The 23,651-nt window shown below is 41.0% G+C and overlaps 1 protein-coding gene across 5 annotated transcripts in view; it reads right to left on the bottom strand.

Moving 5' to 3' along the window:
- pals2b (protein associated with LIN7 2, MAGUK p55 family member b) overlaps nucleotides 1-23,651 on the bottom strand; it is a 33,511-nt gene that overhangs the window by 5,195 nt on the left and 4,665 nt on the right. For 2 of the 5 annotated variants that reach the window (XR_014772011.1, XM_084738425.1), the window contains exons 2-7: nucleotides 16,998-17,060; nucleotides 12,398-12,658; nucleotides 6,981-7,099; nucleotides 6,187-6,339; nucleotides 2,937-3,089; nucleotides 2,494-2,721 (exon numbers count right to left, since the gene is read on the bottom strand). Coding sequence is in view for 4 of the 5 variants with exons in the window: in XM_084738425.1 (XP_084594551.1) it covers nucleotides 2,494-2,721; nucleotides 2,937-3,089; nucleotides 6,187-6,339; nucleotides 6,981-7,099; nucleotides 12,398-12,533 (789 nt within the window). In the remaining variant the exon portion in view is untranslated. The remainder of the gene's footprint in view (nucleotides 1-2,493; nucleotides 2,722-2,936; nucleotides 3,090-6,186; nucleotides 6,340-6,980; nucleotides 7,100-12,397; nucleotides 12,659-16,997; nucleotides 17,061-23,651) is intronic. The other 3 variants (XM_084738426.1, XM_084738427.1, XM_084738428.1) reach the window with 3 other exon arrangements.

The following is a 23,651-nucleotide window of genomic DNA, read 5'->3' as shown; positions in this document are numbered from 1 at the left end:
GTGACAAAGACATATGCAGTTCTGAGTCTTTGCAGGAGTTACTCATACTTATTTGAGGGTTTGTGTCATGGTTGTCTCACTTAAAGGGTAACTTATATTATATGGGATATATAGGGTATTTTTCAACCTGGACCCCATTTTCCCATGTTTTTGTGTCCAAGTTACAATTGGGGACAACAATTTTTGGAAGTGGGGCAGTCTCTGCAGCTTGCAGATGAGAAACTGAGCTACAACATAATCCCTCTAGGCAAGTGTCCTTTCAAAGTACGTCCAATAAAGGGCTTGTTTTTGCCACTAACAGGCTCAGCTTGTTATTCTAAGTCTCTGACAACATTATGGAAAGGATCACTACAGAGAGAGACTTTTTTAAAAAAAGAGTACTTTTTAACTAAGTTGTCTTTAACCAGAAACAGCTGTTTTATTTCTCTTGCCAAACTGACCAGACTCCCTTTACAAAACTGTAATTTTGACATTGTTGTCGTCACCTTTATTCAAACTTGATAGAAACAAAATAAAAATCACCAAAAACATCTTGGCTCATCTTTCACCATTCCAACAATCACAAACTCTGCTTGTCTGGTTGAAACAAATCTTTAATTAACAGGGGCGGATGTGAAAATATTCCGGCTGTACTCGCCATTCTCCCTGCTGCTTCTCTGATGTCCAGCCGCCCTGTCTCTCCTGTCCAGAATATTTTCACATCTAACGCAGTGAATAAAAGGTTTATTTTGCCCAAACCAATACTGGTGACTGTTGAAACAGTAGACAAGCCGACCAAGATGTCTTTGGCAAGTTTTATTTTGTTTTTGTTGAGTTTTAAATGGAAATGACAATGATGATAAAATTGCTGTTTCTGCTAAGGGGGTCTGGTTAGTTTTGTTGAGAGCAATAAAACAGATGTATCTAACGAACTTGTTGTCCCATTAGTCACATAAGGTCCATGTTGAAAAAGTTACCTTTTGAAATGAAACAAAAAGTTATAGAAGAAGCACATGGACACAAACACAGGGAGAGTCAAGCTCAGCGTGCCGTCTCACACACTGACACAGTAACAGCGACTCATTCACACCCATTACATCCGACGTCCCACAATCCACCCGACACAGCTGCTCACGCTGCGCCAAACAGTGGAGGCTTTTGCCAGGAAGGGTAAGTGCTCTGGCCAGTGTATTAGATTAAACAAGCAGCCAGAGGAAGCAATAAAACAAGCCAGTAAAATATACTGTGCAGTGCGCCCTGAGCCACAGAGCAGGATGTGATTCTGCATTATGTCTCATTCAGTTTTACTGCTTTTCATTCAATTTAAGCCTTATAACCATTTCCAAGTTTATGTCTATTTGTTCATGATGCACAGGGATTCTTTTTAAAGGGATAGTTCGGATTATTTGAAGTGGGTTGTATGAGGTACTCGTCCATAGTCAGTGTATTATGTATATTAGATGACCTTCAGCGTGCCCTCAGTCCGTAGAAGCAGCAGAAGCATCAGTGTAGGAAGTAAGCCACGTATTGCTGTGGACAGGCTCAGCAGCAAAAAGTATTTAAGCCACCTAAAAAAATGAGCATCACTTTAAGTGAACACTATGTTTAGAAGGTTTTCGCTGTTTTACCTCGCTGTCAGACAGCCACAGGAAACCGCTATTATATAAGTCAACTATCAACCAACCAGACTCCATTGGACAAATCAATAATTTTGTTGCTCTACTGCTATCTGTTCATTTGTTGTGTTATTCTGAGACTTTGGTATTTAAAAGGGTGGTTTGAATTCACAAAAGTCACACAATAAGACAAGCAAACTTAACAGATCAAGGCAGTGTTAAACAAGTAACTCACATGTTCTGTAAAGTAAAATTACAAATTTTGCCTATGAAGTTTGGTTGGTTGGGAGAGAGCGATATTTGCTTATGTAACGGTGGTTTACCATTAGATAAAGCTGTCTGATGGTAAAGTAAAGTAAAAATATTCTAAATATAACATATACTTAAACTGATATAATATTTTTAGGAGGACCTTTAAGTGGCTAAAATACCTTTTGCTTTCCACAGCAGTTCATTGCTGAGCTTCTTTGCTGGGGCGTGACAACCATCTACTGTAGGTTATAGACTGACTATGGGTAATACCTCATACTTCAAATAATCCAAACTATCCCTTTAAATCAGGAGCCAAAATCAGTCCAAAAACATTGTGGTGCGTGCTTGTAGGAAAATATCTAAAAATATCATGAATGACTTTACTTTCCATGTGAAAGAACATGAGATTGTAGGAAGCATGTGTGTGTTTGGAGTGTGTGCAAAGAGACAGAAACAGCTAGTGTGACCTAGATAGTATGTGGAGTGTTATTAATAGGGCTCCCAGGGTTCACATTCCCGCGCAGGGGATTGTGGGAGGGCTGCAGGACAGATCACCAGCCGTGTACCACTGCCCAACATCTGCTACTCATTACATAAGTGTGCGAGCTTGTGTTTACGCGAGCTTCTCATCAGACGTGTTGTTTACCTGTGGAGGTGCAGGAGCGTCTCGGTAGCTCGGCAGTATTTTCAGCGTGATCCCTCCGCTGCAGTCTTTGAGCATCTCCTGCAGCTCGGTGGGGTTGTTGCCGACGTCCTTCCCGTTCACTTCCTTTATGATGTCGCCCACGTGGAGGAGACCCTGCCTGTCAATCATGCCACCGTGAAGGATTCTAGCAATGACCAGGTCATCTTTCTCCACACGAAATGTCACGCCCTGAGAGGAGGGAGAGAGCAGGGTGAAGCTTATCTTCTGATGTTTGCATGCACACTCACCTTTACCCACAATTCCACTGTTCTGACATCCACTCACACCCTTAATGAGTCACTTAATCATGTACTCAACTGATCCCCTCCAGCAATATCCTCTCACACACACACAGAAACACAAACACACACAGAGACACAGTCAGACTGTCTTGTTCTCCTCACCAGTGGCTCTCCGGCCTTCTTTCTGATGCCAATCATACGCACAGCATCAGCCTGCATGAGAGCGCTGTTCACAGCCGCATCATTGGCTGTCTCAGTTGGGGGTGGGACTTCATAACACTTAGATGCTACCATGTCATGGGCCTCTAAAAGAGACTGGAAGAAAGAGAGTAGGAGAGAGAATGATGACGATTAAATGCACAATATTTACAATATTTACTTCTTAATTATGCTTCTGTTACACTGTGTTTAAAAATTCTTTCAGCTTTTGTACTCGAGAGATCATTGGGTCGACCCTCATTTCAAAGAAAGTCCTTCAAAGGAAAATACAACAACAACAAAGACACATACAGGAGAAAAGCATTAACACAATTAGTTAATAAAAAGCCATTAAACTTTACGTTAAGAAAGAATATTTAATAAATAAGTTAAAGGAGCAATATGTAACAATTGCACATGCAAAAATGAGTACTGCAGTCCAAACAGCAAGTTGGTACCAAACATGGTATATTTAATATATCATCTTTGGTACTATATTAAATAAAATATTAAGTAGATTTAAATCCTATTTAATATACCATCAGTGTTTGTGGTGTGTTCTTGTTGTTGAGGCTGCACTAACACTTCAGGAGCATAAATTGTGTACAAGATCACAAACTGACAATAACGAGCAGAGACGAGTTTTGGACTGCAAGTTGATCAGCTGATTGTAGCTTTCAATTGTCTGTCGATGTAAAGTTAAGCCTGTTATACTGAAAATAAAAGCCCACTGCTCTGCCAGACTCCATTAACATATTGCTCACTTTAACAGTTTATTACCATCTACTCCTTCTACCAGATTATGAATGATTTCTTACGACTCATAAACAGACAATCAAATTTCTAAAATGTCCGAAAATCTATAAGTGTTCTGATTTCGAGGAGGTGCAGTCTTTTGTTCCAGGAGTCGTGGGAACTAAAATCAAAAGCAGTCTTTCCAAGTTCAGATCAAACTTGTGGAACATTAAGCAGGAGCCAGTGAGTAGAGCAGGTCTGATAAATCCAATCTGAGTGTTCAAGCAATTCAGAAAGGTAGCAAGGTTTTACAGACAAAAAGACACCAGCAAGTATCACGTCTCTCTTGGACAGTAGACCACCCAACCAGTCCAGAGGTTTAAAAGCTGAAGAGGATTCATGCCTATAAATCACAAGACTTGAAGTGAAAACTGTCTCAACAACCCGTCTCCTACAAAACGAGGGAAATACAACTTTATCTCTGCCGAAATAATCGATCTTTTCCCCGAGTCAGCACGCAAGATTATCCAAGCGAAATCTGAATGTTGTTTTAGCATTTAGCATCATCCTGTAATTGTCACTTATGGGCATAATAGGTGCTGTTTAGCAAAAGTTACATAATCTTACTGTAAAGGATGTCAACAAAACTGCAACTTAATGTTAAACAACAAAAACAAGTATGTCGACAGATGGCAGAATGGTAAAGTAAAATGCAAATTTCCAGTTTGTGATGCTGCAATATCTGAAACAGTTTGTTTAATAAGTGTCCTCTGTGTTTTCTTTTCCAAAATACATAAAAAAAAAAAATAAAATGTCAACACCAAGCTGTTTAAACACTAACTATTAAGTCCAGGATGTGCCTAAGTTGTGGCTAAAAAAAACACAAACAGTAATCATCTAATGGCTCAAATCCCAAATATGGATTAACACCAAAATCTAATCAATTAATTCTTTGTTGGCTAACTGAGCATCCATCCACCAATTTCCATCTAAGCCTGTTTTTTAGATACTAATCGCACCACTTTTTAAAATATCCTTTGAATTATTAGACAAACAGAAGAAAACAAGTAAGTAACATACTCGATAGGTGATGTAATATCTGTTTCCCGCTCTCTTTTCTTCCCAGCCTGTCTCTCCGTCCCTCCCTGCCTCTCTCTGTGTCTCTCAGTAGGTCAAAAGGGTCTTATCCTTCAGCTTACAGCACAAAGGGCTCTGATTGGTGCAGAAGCCTGGCTGGGCTCAGAGGTCTAACTCCAATTGGTCGAGCCTGAGTAAAGCCCCTAGTAGGTCCGAGGATAAAGGTTAATGTTCTACTGATGCATGAGGACAGGATCCAAAACATCAGCCCTGTGCTACTGTAACTACAGTCAAAACATTACAAAGCCTGGCTGAGTTCAGTGTTTACTGTGCTATAAACATCTGACCAAAAAAATATAAAGACATCATTCATCACTATCATTTGAAAACCCTGCTTTGAAAAGTAGAAATCATGCTAATGCTAATGTATTAAAGTTTTATTCATGTTTGCTTTGGTCACGTTCCCGGACTCCCCTCTTCACTCTCCGATGTATCAAACGTTTCCTGTGTTTTCCTACAAGTTTTAGGAACAGGCAGCCAAATATAACACACCGTTACCTTGAATAAATTAAATATCGGTATATTAACATTTGGGATTATGTAAGGACTCAGCTCAACAAAATATATAACATACTGTATGTCTAGTTGTTTTTAGACATTTTAATGTTGAAATGTTACATATTATAGCTTTAAAAGACATGTGACATGGCTAATGTTAGCAAGACGCTAGCAAACTTGATAGCTAATCTACATAAATTGTTAGCTAGTTAGTTAGCTAGAAGTTTGCTTATATTAGTTAGCTAGTGTCTTACTAACACTTGCTAACTTGAACGCACAATATGTAAATTCTGCCGCCAGGTGTCTCTCTCACAATAAAACAATAACAAAAGGTGTAATTGTGACATTGTGAAGTGTCGTGGGATCATGGGAGTTTGCTGATGAAAATCTATTGGCCATGACTCAGCAGAAATCATGGTTGAGGTAAGGTGTTGAAGTTTTATTTAGTCACATTCGCAGACTTCCTTCCTCATTTTTCCAATATGTCCCGTGACTTCACAGATGTAGGAGCACCTAGAAACTAGCTAGCAACAGCTAGCAGGAAACACACCATTACCTTGAATAAATTACAGATTTCTCTTTGAACATTGTTGGAAACATTTGCAAAACATATAACACATGTCTAGTGTTCTTAGACATTTTAATGTGGAAATGTTACATATTCTAGCTTTAAGATGTGACCCTGTTTGGCGCTTTTTACCGGAAAATGAGAATGTTTGCACAACTGTTATAGGAGCACAAAGCCAAAAAGGGGGCAGGAAAGGGAAAGGGTCAATTACATCCAGAAATCACGTCTGTTGTACTTTTACCTGTGTATGTGTATGTGAGAGAGAGAGAGATTCACCTGAAAGTGCGGCTCCTGGAGGATCCTGGACAGTTCAGCCGCACTGTCGTCTTTAACCTTCAGACTGCTGATGTCGCCCAGGATCTCCGTCACCAGCTCCACGTTGTTGTCCTGCACCGCCTCCAGCTTCACTTCCTCCAGCTGTTCGTGAGCCTGGGGGCAGATGGAGATGCTCAGGGGAGCGTAGCTGCATTTTGCTCTCTCATGACTCTGTGTCTTATGTTAGTATTTATTTGGATCTGCGGATGAAAGACTTTTATTGTGTGGCAGTGATTGCTGACATTATATTGGAAAGGTGAAAACTGATTTACTGAGGGATTATTTCGCTCTATAAGCAAACTGTCAGCCTCTTGTTACAAAGTTAAAAGTCAAAGGAGGAGTATTTGTTTATGTTTAGGCAACTGTCATCTCTACGAGTTCCAGCCCTGTGGGGAGCTGCCGAGTGGCGGAAAACGACAACAGCCTGTGTAGCAGGAACTACAGCTGTCCTCGAACTGAACTCGCTGCTCGCTAGACTTCCTACAGCAGCGAAGACGTGTGTTGGAGCAGACGGTCTGTGTGCAGAGGCGTTCCAATACATGCGCCGCCAGTGAAAATACAAGCAGTTAGTTACTGTCAGTATGTATGCATTTCTACATTTCCTCTGAGCCTTGTTGCACTTCAGCGCTTCAGCCGCAAGCAGAACACTGCTGGGTGTTAGCAGCGGGGGCGAGGGGGGGTGGCTCGCAGCAGGCCGGCGGTGTGTGAGTTAGTCTGCTCACTGCTGCTCACCCCGAGCCATGTGTGTGTGCTACCTTAGCCAGGGTGCGTACAATGGGACTTTCCATGATGCCGCGCAGGAAGAGCAGGTCGATGTCTTTGGCGCCCGTTGAGGTGGGAAGCTCACCCAGATTATCCAACACCTGCTGCATGGCTGGACGGACGGATGGAGCGAGCGACAGACAAAGATACAGACATAGACAAAGACAGGGAGAGAGAGAGAGAGGGAGATAAGACGAGTTAGCCAGGCATGAAAGTCATACAAAATGTAAACACACACAGATAACAGAGTTAAAGATACTGCAGCAGCTCAGAGGGAGAGAAGTACACACTGAATGTCAGAGACAGCCTGCTTTGTTGGATGATATATATTTTGATGGAAATAACTGGGATAAATGATATTTTTGACATTTTGTAGAGGTGTCACAATTCTCAAAATCCATTTCAGCTCTGATGGCTACGCCGTAGTCTTGATTTGAGTATCTCTGCAGCATGTTGCCACAGTCACAGATAAGTACACGCTGTAAGGGGTAGTTGTGTTTTGTTGCATTCATTTTTCACATCTTCAGACATGCGCCAGACGGGCACAACAAGCCAGGGGTCAAGAGGAAACAAAAATATGATTCGCTTGAATGTTGATCCTGTTTTTGATTTTGATGGATATTTGATTTAGAATTGATTTTGACCCTCTCAGTCATTTTTAAGACCATTTTATGCCATTGATATAACAGTGATGTGATACCATTATAAGTGCACCAAAGAGTAATGAAAGTTTAATTGTTAAGAACTGGAATTTATCGCTATCTATTTAGATAAGCGATTAATCAGTTTGAGTAATTTTTTAACAAAGTCTAATTTCTCTGACTCCAGCTTCTTAAATATGAATATTTTCGGATTTCTTTAGTCTTCTATGACAGTAAACTGAATATGTTTGGGTTGTGAGGAGCACAAGACATTTGAGGATCCAGGAAAGACTGATGCACAATTTTCTTACATTTTATGGAACAAATGACTATTCAGTTGATCAAGAAGAGTGTAATCGAAAGATTAATCAACAGTGAAAATAGCTGTTGGTTGCAGCCCTAACGTATGTTATGTGACAATAATATAAGGCCTCGATCGGCCATGTTTGTTGTCCACTCACTCTCTTCAGTTCATAGAGAGTTCTGTACACCGGTCACGCCATTTCATGGAGCTTAAATATCAAATTAAAGCTCCATCTGGAGGTTCAGTGAGTCTGGTCCGCACGGAGAGAACAACTACACATGACAGACTCCCACATACAGTATATACCATATGTATAATCTGAATACACTGAGGCACAAAACCTCCAGGATTCAACTGCTCTCAGCTGTTAGAAAGAGTCTTAATGAAGTCTGTGGAGTTTTGTATTCTGTGCATACAAACAGAGAGAGGGAGAGAGGCGTGAAGAGCCATCTAACGCCCTAATGCCAGGGTCTCAAAGCCCGCCTAAGCCCATTTAAGACACTTAAAGCCCTGGGAACGTGTGTGAGCATGAGTGAGCGTGTGTTTCTCTGCGTCATTATACACTTATGTGGGTAGTAAATATGTCCAGTCAGCACACAAATACAGTTGATTCACTCTATGATTTCTCTGCTCCACTAGCTTATTATCATCTTTAACCTCGACTGATGTCGTACGTCATAAAGTTAAGTCATACTGTAACACTTCAATCTCTGCTGCCTCGACAAATATACATTATGAAAAACTGCAGTTGTTTGTGGTGTTGTACATTTATGCAGTTTTGGATATTTTACATGTGAAATTTAAGGCACCATATGCAAGAACATTTACTTCATATGTAATTTCTTATGTATAACACCATGTCACAGTTTTTAGTACCTTGATTTTCAAAGTGGGGGCTGCCAGGAGGCGTTCAGCAAATTGGTAGAAAGATGAAGAAAAACTGAATTTTCATCAACATTTTGTGTATTACAATAAAATCTAATCTATCATGTATATATTGTTTATTTTTTATTATTGCTTAGTTTTTTTTTCACATTTCATATATTATTGTCAATGGGTTTTTAAGAAAACCTTTCAAAAGGACATGGACTAATGCTTTTTGGGGGTTCTTCGCATGGAACCCCTGTTTAAGGACAAACCAATAAACTGTAGGACAAAATATATCACATGTGACTAAAACAAATCCTCACGTTACTTTAACATTTGCTTTTTTTGTGAGGGTAGCTGGTATTTTTCATCAAAATGAACATATCTCTGTATCTCATTTTAAATTCTTCTTTTTCTGGTCTGGAGCCTGAAAATTGCCACATCAGTTAGACTAGAGCTTGACAGTGTCATTTTCTAACATTCATCATTCATTCATCATACATACAGAAGTCTCACAGCAGCATGATTAAGAAGGAAGGGAGATGGAGATTGGTGAAAGCGCAATTTATCTCACAATGAGGCGAAGACCTGGCTTGATAACAGAGCACGGACAGACTGCATAAACAGCAGGATCCATGCAAAAACACACCTTAAATATTTATGATCCTCTTAAAGGAGGACTAAAAGGGGAGGGAGGTTAAAAACTGCACTGCAGATTACTAAACCTGTATGTCTATAAAACAATATATTTACTGCATGACAAGACAGAAACATAATCTAAATCTCAATGTAGATATATGGCATGTATAGACAGTCAGCTCCTGTGGGGACCCCACACTGTGTCTCACAAACTAGAATAAACACAAAGTCTCAGAGCAGAGCTGTAATTATAGTAAACACATCCACACAAATGCATAAACTAGTATTAAACCACCATCTTGATTGCAATCACTCACTCACACACATGGTTCAACCTCCTAAAACTTGGAGGATAGTGTGTTTTACAATTCTCCAGACTATCAAACCTGTTCAGGCTTTCTAGAATATGTAACGCCGCCCTGTTTTTGTGAAAGAGAGACGGAGCATGCCTGAGAGACTTACGCAACAAAGACTCATTCAACATTGAAACTGACCTCACTGACACACTTGAACACATCTGACCGCAAAACCTCGAAAATACACGAGCATAAGCACACACAGCTGGATCCAGTTGTACATCCGCGTTTTTTCGTGCTCTTTGTGTTGACCTTCACCCACTCGGTCAGCTCACTGGGTCACTGCGTCCTCGACCACAGGAATGTTTGCTCATCCCGGCCTGTCTGATGCCCCCCCCCACCCCGCCACGTGTACTTGTGTGTACATTACTCATCCCAACAAACAACGTCAAGATCTATCCAGTGAGAGATTGGAGATGAACTAAGCCTCCTACCTAAAGTCTCTATAATCTCATATGAAATATGACATGTAGATACAACCACCTACCAGCCTCTTGCTAAGCCTGGCCTGAAGAAGTTGTAAAAGCTAAGAGATTACAGCACTGGATAGTTGAGTGGGTTTTTTTTCCCCCCATTCATCTACATAATGCATCATCCTGCTTACCTGCTTTTAATTCCTCCTTCTGTGGCACTCTGGTTTGTCTGCAGTCTGTCTCACCATCTAACCAACGCCTCTGTATGTACACCTACCAGCACTGTGTGAGGCGAATGCCAATGCAGACACTACCTGTTTAAGAATTCCTACCTCTGTTTCTCAAGGAAAGCGACGAAAAAAATCCCACGAGAAAAGACCCGGCAACCTGTATTATATGTGGTATTATTATTTTTCAGCTCGGAAGACGGAGATCAGAGGAATGCTGTGACTGACACAAAAGTAACATCACCCCTACAAAATATATGTCGGTGTATTTTTTGTTGAGTTATGAACCGAACCAGCTCCAGGGAAAATAGTCAACTCTCACAGCAGGCAGTGACTCCATCCAGGAGTTTCACAGTTGCTACGTGGAAAGATTGTAGACTAGCTAATTTGGGAAAAAAAACCCACAAATGACACTTTGATTTGACAAAAAAAACCCTATATATAGTCAGCTGAACACTACTTGTTGCAATTGAGCAGAGAGGTATAAACAGGTAGCTAAAAGTAATGAATAACTAGTTCAATAGTTAGCTAAAAGTAATCAATAAATGGTTGACATAGTTACTAAATAGTAAATGCCCACTTTTTAAAGATACCTAGGGTGAAAGTTAACTTAAGGTAATGGATAAACAGTTGAACTAGTTAATGTTAGCTAAAAGTAATCAATAAATAGTTGAAAACTGAAAATAATGCTTTTAAAAAACAGGTAGAAACAGTAAATGTAATGAACAAACAGCATTGTTGAAACAGCTAAAACTGTAAGACAATGGAGGGACAGTTGAGATGGTTAGATAAAACGTTTAGCTGAATGATAAACACTTGACCTAGTTACTGTTAGCAAAAGGTAATGAGTAAACATTTGAAATAGTTAACAGAAAATAATATGTGAATGCTTTTAAAAAAAGACATCTAGGGTAGAGAATAGAGAAAAGTAATGAAAAAATAGTTGAAACATTTAGCCAAAACTAGAAGATAATGGATGAACAGTTAGCTAAAAGTAATGGCTAAGCACTTAAAATAGTTAGATGAAACTTTAAGCTAATAGAGTAATAGATAATAAATAGATAAATTAACACATAAACAGGTAGAAATAGATTAAAGTAACGAATACATGGTCAGCTCAAAATATGTAAGGGTGACTCCATCTGTGTTCTTTCCTGGGGTTTTCAAATGGAAACGTCCATGTAACCTTTAGCAAAAAGCAGTGACCAAAATGTTTGAATTTAAATACATATGGAGCATGACTACAGAACTATATAAAAACTAAAAACAATAATGGGCCCACACTGAAGCAGCTGTTAAGCCCGTGTTATACTTTCTGTGAGTTTGCAAAGCTCAGTGTGAAGTAAATTTCGTCATCAGCATGTGCACGTAGACTGTGCGGACATCCACCTGCCACCAATATGCTGTGGCCGTGCGGACTTGTCCATGCAGCCACTACAGATGCCGATCTGTGTAAAAGTTATGTGGAATGCATCCTTCAGGTGGATTTCAGAAAGTACTGTTTAAAAAACGGGTGACTGTGGTATCCACAGCTGTCTGTGTATGTATTCTGATTGGGAGTGTCAACGGAAACTTAACCAAACCAACTTTTACACTAATGTTTCCATTATATGAAAAAATCATGCTTTGTATTATCAACAGTGTTAATGTTTAAATAAATTTAAATGAACACTTTGGTAAAATGACAACAGAGGGATACTTAAATTCATCTGACAGCTGTGGGGATACATCAGGCAGCAAAGGATCATCAGATGATTTACATCTAAAGTTAACTGAAAAATCTGACAACTGTGTCACTTTGTTGGCGTGACCTGTCAAACAATACTGCCTTCTCATTATGAATTTTTCACAAAGCACTTCCATCAATCCCTTCATCTCAAATTTTAAAACGAAATCAAAGACCACAGTATCTCTCTGTTCATCCAAAATGTGTCACCCCACCTCTTCCTCCTCCTTTCCTCACCTCCAGACGTATCTGGCTCCTGGGTGGACTGCACAGCCGGGGGCCCCTCCACGCCAGGCTGTCCCGGGGCCGTCCTCTCCGCCTCCTCCTCCTCCCGTACCCCATTGGGACAGGCATCCTCCATAGCAGTGACCATCGCCAAGCCCTCCTTCTTCCTCCCTGCCGCCACAAGTATGCTAAGGCTAACCACTAGTCAACCACCAGCAGTTCTGCAACTATGTCTTCTGTCCTCCAATCGTCTTGTCTGGCACTGCTGACCCGCTAAACTCCCAAAAAACAGAGAGAGTACAGAGAAGACAGAGGGGGGATTGAGGACAGAGAATGAGAGAGGAGACACAAAGAGAGCGACAATAGAGTGGGATTAAGATCAGGGGATATTAAGAGACGAGGAGGGAAAGAGGAGAGCGGAGAGGAGGAGGAGAGATGAGGGGGAGAAATTTTAGAAGAAGGGAAGAGGCTGATGTGAAGATAAGTTCTGCGAGACAGGCATGAAAGTAGACAGAGAGAGGTAGAAAGCTGGATCGCATACACAGATGTGGACATGCGTTCAGTGCTTGTCAGTTCCCTCCCTCCACTCTGGCTTTAATACCTTTCCAACCCTCAACACCCCCCACCCCACCACTCCGTTGATAACACACACACATACACGCACATACACGCACATAATCCCACAATCCTCTCCTGCTGTTGAGGGCTTGCTTTAGCACCCCTCCTCTTGTTTCCCCAAACCCCACCCAAAGTCGAGTTGCCCCTCTTGTCTAGACGGAGGTACACATACACACACACACACCACTTGAATGTGTCATTATGTAAGTAATCTTACATAAGTAAGTGTTTCTGAAGGGGCCCTGACCCTACATTCCCATTCTTTTCCTCCTTCTTGCTCTCATTCACACTGCTCGTGGTTCGGACACCCCACTGCAGCACTGTGCAGAAACTCTCAGCGTGTGCAGATTGTGCTCGTACGTATTCCCTCAGCAGTCGTCCGCCTCCTTAAAGCAGCATGTGTCAGCCTAATGGGAGCTTTTTCTCTCTCTTTCGTTTTTCTCTTCCTTCTTCAATTAATGTGCCCTTTCCACCTTATTTCTCGCTAAGTCAGTAGACTTTGAGGTGCTGGCCGGATTATGCACATTTCAGGGCCGCAATTTAAGCTGCTTCACGCCTGAGACTAAGTGGCTCAGCCTAAATTTGGGCCAGCCACTGGGTGCAGTACTTTCTTAGCAGGAACCTTGTTTTATATTCTTCTCCCACTGCCTCGTTTTACATGGAGATGTGGAAAATTAATAATCCTTACACACAGAATAAATGCTTGAACATCTTACATCAAGGCAGTCTTGGAGATAAACAGTCTACAGGATTTCTAACAGCTCTGTGAGGCTGCATTGAGGCATAGACTGAATGCTGTCGTCAACACACTACCAAGGGGTTGGCAGTATACCAGTTTTGTCACCGTCACCAGTGGCATGTCCAGCCACTGTCATGTCTGTGATAAATCTTTTAGCATATCAAAACTTACGTACTTCAATGTGGTTACAATAACATGCAGGTAGACGGCTACGTGTGTACTTGTATAATTGAAGTTACATCCGGTAACATCCAGTATTTCTTGCTAATGCCAACTCCAGAACACTGTGCAGGCTGTGTAACAGGGAGATGTGGAAGGTAACATTAAGAGCAATCCAATTTCTCTGTTGTTAAGTCATCTAATGTTACTCCTACCATCTGAGGAAGTGAAGATGAAGAGGTGGATTATGGAAATGTCCCAAAAACCTGACTTCAGACTGCTTTCTAAATGAGGGCCAGTACAAAGCAAGTGTCACTTCAGATATTTCAGTTAACCAAAAGTGACTGAAGAGCCAACATTGTCATCCCTCAAGCTGCACCGCTAGCATGAGTACAAACAAAGAAGCTACTGCAATCTGTTGAAATATGAAGGTTTTCAAGATGGAAAAGCAAAGGGAGGCAATTTATACACCCCAGTGTTACATTAAGAGTCATCTAAAACGGGCTCCTCCCCTTTAGCATCCATCAAGCTCCTCCCACAGCAACACAGCTGTGCAAAGAACAGATCTGTAGGCTTTAATCTGCCCCGCCTCTCCTTCCACCCAAGTCAACCCCTCCCCCCACCCCGGGACATGAGATTTTAATCCGGCCACGAAAGCACAGGATTACAGAATCTCACTCTGTCTCTCACCATATCCAGTGTTCAAACATCCCTACTACCATGGCGAACACCGTGATACACCGCCTGGTTTGGTCGGCTGAAATGACCTTTAGCAACCGCTGCCTCTGACCCAAGTGTGAAAACAGGCAGTGTCTTTACATTACTACAGTGTTACAGAATATTTCTGTTAGCTGAAATGAAGATAAATGACCCACAGAGCTAAACGCTTTTCACAGTTTGCTGATTGCACATGTGCCTTTCCTCTAATCGTTCCTCTTTGGAAAGTAAGAAGATGAGAGCTGATTTCACACAGAGTTTGACTGAGGCTGAACAGCTGTGTGAGGAAAAAACAAAGCTAAGCGCTTTATTTTGGAGAAAACAAAGCCTCATTGGAAGTCAGCACAGACAACAATAATAAAATAACTGATCACACAGCTCCAATTCTATAATGAGCAAAATAAGACTCTGTTATGTTTATTAAAATAATGGGTTAATTATTCAGTGATAAGCCAATTTGTGTATGTCAATTGCACAGAGTTAAATTACACTGTTATTTAGAAGGCTGTGTGTAATTTATCAGCATGTGGAGATAGTCAAAGTCTGACAAATACTATGTATTAGCCTGCACTGACAAAACTGGCCAATGCTGTAACAGGTGTGCTTTCTGGCTGTCATAGTCAGGTCAGAGTCAATACATACAGAGCTTTGTTATATACAAAATGATAATTAAATTTCACAATTTTAGATTAATATTAGCATGATCCTTTAAAGGAGTGCTGCAGAAATGAGTCCCAAAACCTGGAACCGAGTTAGCATATTCGCAGTTCAGGTGCCCTCTTCTCAAAGTAAATATGATTTTTTGTCTCTTTAAAAATGTGGCTGCTGCAGTAAGTGGCTAAATGAGACTACACAGGTTGTCAGTAATATTAAAGAGACAGGGTAACTACTTTCTTTCTAGTAAAAAAAGAAGGTAGTTCCGATAGATTCTACTGCAGAAAGAAAGTAGTTCCTAAAAGAAACTGCTCACGACAAGGTCTGTGGACTATTTTGAGTAACTGGGTCGTGATTTTTGGAAATTTTCGAATGCATTTTTTGCTGCTTTGAGCAGACATCTCTATAGCTGATAACTCTGCAACTCACATGAAAAAATCTAAGTGGATAAATAGGACTATATGTATATAAAAATGTGTATTTTTGATTTTGGTGTGAACTGTACCTTTAAACATCACATCAAACACTATTAACTTGTGGTGGATTCCTTTTGAACTGGGAAATCAGAATTTTCAGGCTCCAATTTGGAAATTTCATCTAGAACGCCCCCTAAAGGGAGATTTCTGACTGAGAAAGTGGGAGGAAACAAACCAACCCTGACCTCACAATCCAAGATTGCTGCTCTGCACATCAACAGTATTGAAAGATGTTTATTAACTGTCTTTTGTGTTTTATTAAAAGTACAATATAAAAAAATTACAAAATGTCTAAAAATAACTAAACATGTTATATATTTTGTTGTGTTGTGTACTTAAATTATCTCAAATGTTTTCCAACAATTTTAAATGCAGCGAAATCCGTAATTTACTCAAGCTTTCCTGCTAGCAGTTGCTAGGTAGCTGCTAGTTGCTATAACTTCCAGAAAGCATGGAATACATCCAGATACGGATACATCCGGATATGTCTGGATACGTCCAGATACATCGGATATGTCAGAGAGTGAGGAAGGAAATCGGCGCACCCGACTAAACGTAATGTAAACAAAACCTTAATTTAACCTCGTCCATGAACAAGATTTCTGTCTGAGTCATATCAGATAGATATTTCTGCATTATGTTATTGTTTGAGAGAGACCCCTAGTGGCAGAAGATACATGCTGTGCATTTAAACTAGTCATACACAGTACTGTCTAACTTCTATCTGTACTGGAACACAATCAATTCAGGTGTCAAATCATTTCCAGCTCCAACTTCCAAACTCCAACGTAAATGTCAGTGGTGGTGACGTTGAGGTCATGTGACCATGATGTAGCTAATTTAAAGCCTAACGTCAGCTTTTTGCTTCTGCTCATGCTTCAAATATCATATAAGTGATCTTGAGTTGTGAAGATTATCAAAATGTGTAAGTATCATAAACCTTAATACCCAACAGAGCTTATTTTCTACACTGACCCAAAATTTGCTTTTTGTGAGTGATGCTTACTTCAGGGTTGGCCCTGCAGCACTCTAGTAAGGGGACAGTATTATAAACCTTTTAATCCACATGAGCATACAAACATGTGGAATCACATCCTGTTTCCTTCCTTAAAAGTCGAGGGTTTTTAAGAGCAGTCATCAGCTCAACCTTGAACTGAACTGAACTGACAAAACTGTGCCAGACAACATTTTCCTAAAAGTCTCCAGTGTGTCGGTACTGAGGAAGAGGCGGGGAGGAAATTGTGTTTACCTGTGCTAATTGGTGTAGCCCAAGCCCGGTCCTACTGGCTGCTCATCAGTCAACTGTGAAGACCTAAAGACAGACAGGAGGACAGATGAGGACAGGAAAATTTGTGAGCCATGTCCTTATGAGACGTGAATATTCAGTCCTGCTTGCTACCCCGCACACCAGTGTTCATCATTCCTCACACACACACTTGCTTGAGCATTCAGATACGTACTTGTGCTTGTCCCTCCTCACACACACTCACTCACACACACTCACTCAATGACTCCTTCTTTTTCTCCCTGTGGATTATCTGTTTCATCTATCTATGTCAGCCCCGTCTCTTGCGAGATTGGAGTCTCGCCTGCAGACTGGGGCCGTTGTTCGCTTCAGAGTGATGCACAGAGTCACCCAGGACAATTCATTGTCCTCCACTATTCAAGGATGCCTGCATCATCGGCTGGCACAGTGCCGTCGACGTAGTAAATGGCCACTATTCTCTGAAAGTAATGACAAAGCAGTATGCATTCATTCCCAGAAAGACTCTCCTCTCACTTTCACTCGCAACCTCAAGCAGAGGCGCACACACACACCTTCTGCTGTATATGTATATCACATAACTAGACCTGTATGTGAGAGGGTCACTACTGTTTGCATAAATTGGCTTATCAAAGATATATCTGTATTTATATTGTAGGTGTTGGCTGAAACGGTTGCTGCTGTCCGGGGTAAAATCAAGAGGTCCCATCCACTCGGTGAAGATGTCTGTGACTAGTAGCTGCAGCTGTGGACCTGGCCGGACCCATGGTAAATCTGAGTCATGCTTGGATTATACTCCCAAATGTGACTGCAGCAGAAACCACAGACGCGTAGTAGTAGTAGTAGAGAGGTCTTTAAGGCTCTGCAGGACCCAAGTCAACAGACACTGCAGATACAAACCTTTACTGTGCAAACCAAAGTTGACTGAATTCTTGCTGAAGATGTGTGTTTATATGAAAACATAAAATAAAATCAGCCAAAAATTGTGATCGGAATTATATGCCTAAAAATCAAATCAAGGTCCACTTATTCACTTGTTGTGGGGCTTTTGACGGTATCACATGGTCTTTTTCAGAAAAACAATTCAACCTCAACTTTTAAGCCAACATGTAGCTCACGACCAAAGTAACTTTTATCATCTACAGTTTTTCACCACCTGAGTAAACCACATCTGCTGATGAAGCCTGTAAACGGTGATCGAAAGCTTCAAAGTGGTCCTTTACTTGAGACGGCTTTGGCGACTGATTTTCCCAAGGTCAAAAATGAGCTGTCAAGCTCACCTCATCAGAATTGATTTCAGTCAAATATTGTTATCTGCATTAGTCCTGAACCACCACTATTTTAAAAGGTAATTTCTTCCTCTACTCTGGTTTCGATTCATAAATGGAGATGAAACAATTAATTGATTAATTGATTGATCAATTGAAATAAAATCAGTTGCTTACTAGTTGACAATCAATTAATTGTTTCAGCAATTTTTCAACCAAAATTTTAAACTTTTTTTTGGTTTGAGCTTCTTGAAGAGTCTTTGGATTTTGCACTGTAGGCTGGACAAAAGAAGCAATCTGAACACATCACTTTGGGCTCTGGGAAATTGTGATGACTACAGACTAGACTATTAATCGTGATAATAACTGCTAGATTAATTGATAATGAAAATAATTGTAAGTTGCTATTCATGACTGACTACACATGGACAGACAGGAGCTGCTTCCATCTGTCCCAATTGAATCGCAGTCTGGCAGCACCGAACCCATTCATGCTGTTCTGAGAAGCCATTGTGAAATGGGCCATTTGAAAATGCAAGCCAACAAAAAACAATGAAATGATGTGATCACAAATAACCGGTGCCTGCAATCACCAACAAAACAATAGATTATCACTCTTCCACGCTTCATTTCATTCAGCCTCTTTCTCTTGCCCAGAGGAAAGGGAGGATAGTGTGGTGGCTGAAAGGATTGTCTTATAAAAATCAAAAGACTGTGTAAAAGCATTTGCTAAATGTCCTATAATTCAGAATATTTCTCTTACAGTTGTTACTATACTTTCTCAGACACAATCACACCGAGATCACACCGTCCACTTAACTTTAGACCTTAATCTCCTCTCTTTGTCTGGGTCATACCAACTCTGTCTCAACTGTAAACGATCAGTGTCCAAGTGCCAAAACATTTACAAAGTGATTACAGCACACAGAGGACGTTTGCTCATCACTGGTTTGCCATTTACCTTTATCCTGTACTGGGGTCTTTTCACCCATCATGCTAGAGCTAATTGGTCCTTTGTTGTGTGAGAGGAAGCAAGAGAGCGAGAGGTCGATTCATTACGCAACACAGATTACAATCAGGCTCAGCACGCTCATTGGAAGTGAAAGATATCCCTTGCAAGAATGTTAATGGAGGCAAAGCCACCGCGGCAATTCCTCGGCAAATCATCCGCACCACAGAGCAGGAGCTGGGCCAATCAAAGGTCCGAACAGGGAGGGAGGAGCAAAGAGAAGAGGTGAAACTCTGGGCATAAAAGCGATGGGAAGAGTCACAATTTGATTTTTGAGTGTAAAAATGGCCAGTGGATGTCAGAGAATTTCAGAGGTGTCAGAGAAGAAAGGAATCAGGAATAGATAAAAAAGGCACATTGGGAGTCACAAAGGAGAGGAGAAAGAGAGAAGAATCCTTAAAGATTAGATGGAGTTATGGGAAAAGCCTCTCAAGTCTTGGGAAGATAAGAGGAGGAGAGGGAGCAGATGAGAAAGTCCTGAGAAAGAAAAGGGTGGTGTGAGTGGTCGTCGAATATAGACACCTTTGTCATCTGTTTGACTGTTTCTAGAAATCGCCAGGTGACCATAGTTCCTCTTGTGACAGTTGCACAAAAATCTTTTTGTACTCAAAAGTCACAAAAAAAACTATAGGGCACTGTCTTTTACAACAATTAAAATGTCTTTATTGTCACAGCATGGACATGTTGGACCTTAAAACAAAAAAATTAAGACACATTTCCTCATCAGGCTCTTGAATCGGTTTGTATCTGAATGTCAATAAATAATTTCTTAGAATTAGTTCCTCATAAAATAGATGAATAATTTGTGTTTGCACTCATTTGCACGCAAAAGCCATGTCATCTCAAGGACTAGGAGAACAAACACAAATGTGTTTCAGCATTAAATCCTCGTTAAGGAGTTAAAAAGACTCTTGACAAATCCTTAGACTCCCTGAGAAAGGCTTGATGGCAGAACACATCAGCTTGTTTTAAGGTCCAACATGACCATGCCATGACAACCAAGGCATTTTAAATTGTTTTAAAAGATAGAGTTTAGAGTTTTGTTTTGAGTACATGTGCACACAAAAGCCAGGTCATCTCAAGGACTAGCAACTGGGTTACAGCACTCCATTAAATTTTTTACAGGTTAAGTCGACCTTTCTATTGTTGACCTTAAAACACACAAATTCTGAAGAGTTTCATCATCAAGCCTTTGTCACAGAGTCAAAAAGACTCCTGAATCCCTCCCTGTTTTGACTAAAAAGAGTGTCCGACTCCCTGATGAACGCTTGATGATGAAACATGTCAGAGTTTTTTTGTTTTAAGGTCCAGCATGACAATGCTGTGACAATAAAAGCATTTTAATTATTTTAAGATAGTGCGTTGAATTTTTTTGTGACTTCTGGGTACACGTTCACCTATTCAAAGTGCACCTCAAACAAACTCCCACCCAAACATATGATCATCTTTTTGTATCTGAATGTCCATAAATACTTTCTGAAAATTTCCTTTCCATAAAATAGCTGAAGGAGGGTTATTTGCACGAAAAAGCCAGGTCATCTCGAGGACTAGGAACTGGGTTACAACGCTCAATTAAATTTTTCACAGTGTAAGTCGATCTTTCAACCATTGATTTAAACTCTGAGCATGTACTGGACTCCCTCAATATCCTTTTATCACCACCGCTGTCCCCTCCTCTTTCCTCCTCTTGGGACAGAGGAAAAATCACAGGAAGTGTGTCATGTGCGATCCCTGCTGCCATTGGCTGGTGCATAGGAAAGGACGAGTCAAACAAAAGCCCTCTGAGTGCCCCCTGGTTGCCAAGCACTCAGATGATGGACAGCTCATGGAAGGGGGATTATGGAGGGATCAGAGGGGTTTGTTTTTGTAGAAAACATCACTGCAGCCTCACACATGTTAACGTGTGTGTGTGCGCATATGCACACTATTAAAAGCACAGGCAAACATCAGCAGGCTGTGTGATTTTAATTCCTTCACTTCTAGTCACGCCATAGCAGGAAATCTCACTCCACCTTCAAGTCAGTGTCTACGTGAGTGCATTTAGTGATTTTACAGTCTTGGATGGAGTACAATGCTACATCCTTTGGGGTTGTGAAACACAAACACACACACAGAGTCCAGCCCATGAGGCATCCATCCTGGAAAACCATTCAAACTGTGTCTATATATTCTCTTCGCCTCCATTCTCTGCCTGACAAAAACTTACTCTCTGCACCAGAGCTGGGGGCCACAGGGCTCTCAGAGCAGCCGTCACTCTCCGTTCCTCTCAGTGACTTGAGAATCACAAAAGAGGCTGGTGATCTTGGGCCTGCCTGCAAGCACAGATGTCTCCTCATTGGCTGACTCCAGGGGTAGCAGAGAGCAATTAGTAAACTTCCCGGAGCACTGAGCTGCAGCACTCCCTCTGTACGACACCGGTGTGGTAGTTACTGCTCGAGGGGCACAAGATACTCAAGGAAGCAGTGTGTAGTTGTGTGTAATGACTGGATATTCATATAACAACCCCCTCCCCACCATCACCAACGTCATCCTGTCCTGCCTCGCACCCATCACCCTCTGCCTCCAGACAAACTCTATGTAGGTCACTCTATGTGTTAACACAGCCGCTCAGTAAGAGGATTATACTGCTGCCCCCAAGATGGCCATCTTAGCAGATCAATATCTGCACAATATTTACCATAACCGTTTGGGATGAGCGATAATATTGGCACGTCTTCGGTATCGGCTGGTAAAGGCTTTAAAGGTCCAGTGTGTAAAATTTATGAGGGTTCATTGTGCGTAATCACCTGAAAAGAAGAATTGTTTTCGTTACTTTAAAATGAGCTGTTCCTATCTACAGAGGGCACAGGTCCTTTTCCACGGATACCGCCATGTTGTACGTAGAGATGTTCTGATACAATTTTTTCCTCCCCTATACCAATTCCAATACTTCAGTTTTGCATATTAGCCAATACTGAGTACTGCTATCTGATACCAGTGTTTAAAAAAAAAATATGAAGAAAAGACATACTGGACACTGCAGGGAAATAGCATGGATTGGTGCATGAGCCCTCATACATTTAAGGCAGCATCAGCATTTTCTGATACTGGTATCAGCATCAGAACAACCCTAGATGCACCACCATGAGACAAACCAAACACTGGCTCTAGATACAGGGTTTTACGCGAGTTTCACAGCCACTATAGATACTCCTACATGCCTGGAAGGGGAGAGTGAAGTGAGGTGTTTGCAAGGTGTAAATCTTTCACAGTGGCCCTTTCAACACGACATATGGGCCTAAAATGAACATCTCTGCAGTGCAAGAGTCCCAAACTGATATAAAAGTTTCTATCCGTAATGATTGCTCGGTGTCACTCATGCGAAGAAGAGCCTAATTGAATTCCTTCAACACTACAAATCTAATAGCTCATCTTAAAGAGCCTTCATTGCAATCGTCACAACAAATATGTGAAGAACACAGAGAGACAGACACCAGCCAAAAAAGACTATCAGTACTAGTTTTTATTTATTTATTTTTCTTGTTTTGCCCAGTTTAAATTTTGAAAAGCATTGAATTTTATGTCTGCATCTGCCAAGGGGGCGTCACGATAAGAGCAGGCATAATAATATGAGAGTTTCACCGCAGTGAGGTTGTCACAAGTATCGAAGTATCAATACTTTTCAATACAGTATCTGTTAATTATAATATTAAACATACAGAAGCTATAAAAAATGTGCTCATCAAGATCTCAGTTCCGTTCAGTCTTTATCGTCCTGCAGTGAAGCAAAACAAGACAGTGTGCCTCGGACTCTCTTGTTTTCCCTGGAATCGAAAGAGGCATTGAGGTGTCTTCTAGTATCATATCAAAGTTTAAAATTCTGGTATTGTGACAAATCTACACCACAGAATACACTGGATGTTCTCTGCAATTAGGTGGCAGAAATATGTGCATATATCGATATTGGCAGTCAGCCAAAATGAGTGGAAAATATTGGCATATCCGATATTGGCAATTTTGTGCACCTCTAATGACCATGTTTTCAAAGCAGTTATCACTCTATTAGTGCAGCAATTGATGCTTCTGTCTGTAGAAAGTTTCTCTAAATCTACTACAAATAATTAGCCTGCAGCTTTCTGCTGATTCATGCCACCTCTACTCTTCACCTGACACTGCAATCTGTATTACCGCCGTTTAACAAAAAGGCATCAGTTCTTGCATCACTGCATTTTCCCCCATTCACCAAAAATGACATCATTCTCCTTCTCAATAATGCTCCAGCTGGTGGGATGTCTGTGCTTTGCCATGGAGCTAGGGATGACATAATTACACCGCCGTCCGCAGCTCGTCAAAACCCTTCGGCACTGAACGTGCACTGATCTC

This window comes from Lutjanus erythropterus, chromosome 16, assembly GCF_056507025.1.
Source record: "Lutjanus erythropterus isolate fLutEry1 chromosome 16, fLutEry1.hap2, whole genome shotgun sequence".
In the NCBI taxonomy this organism is placed as follows: domain Eukaryota; kingdom Metazoa; phylum Chordata; class Actinopteri; order Lutjaniformes; family Lutjanidae; genus Lutjanus; species Lutjanus erythropterus.
The sequence above is the reverse complement of the archived record's forward strand: the minus strand, read 5'-3'. Positions and strand labels throughout refer to the sequence as shown.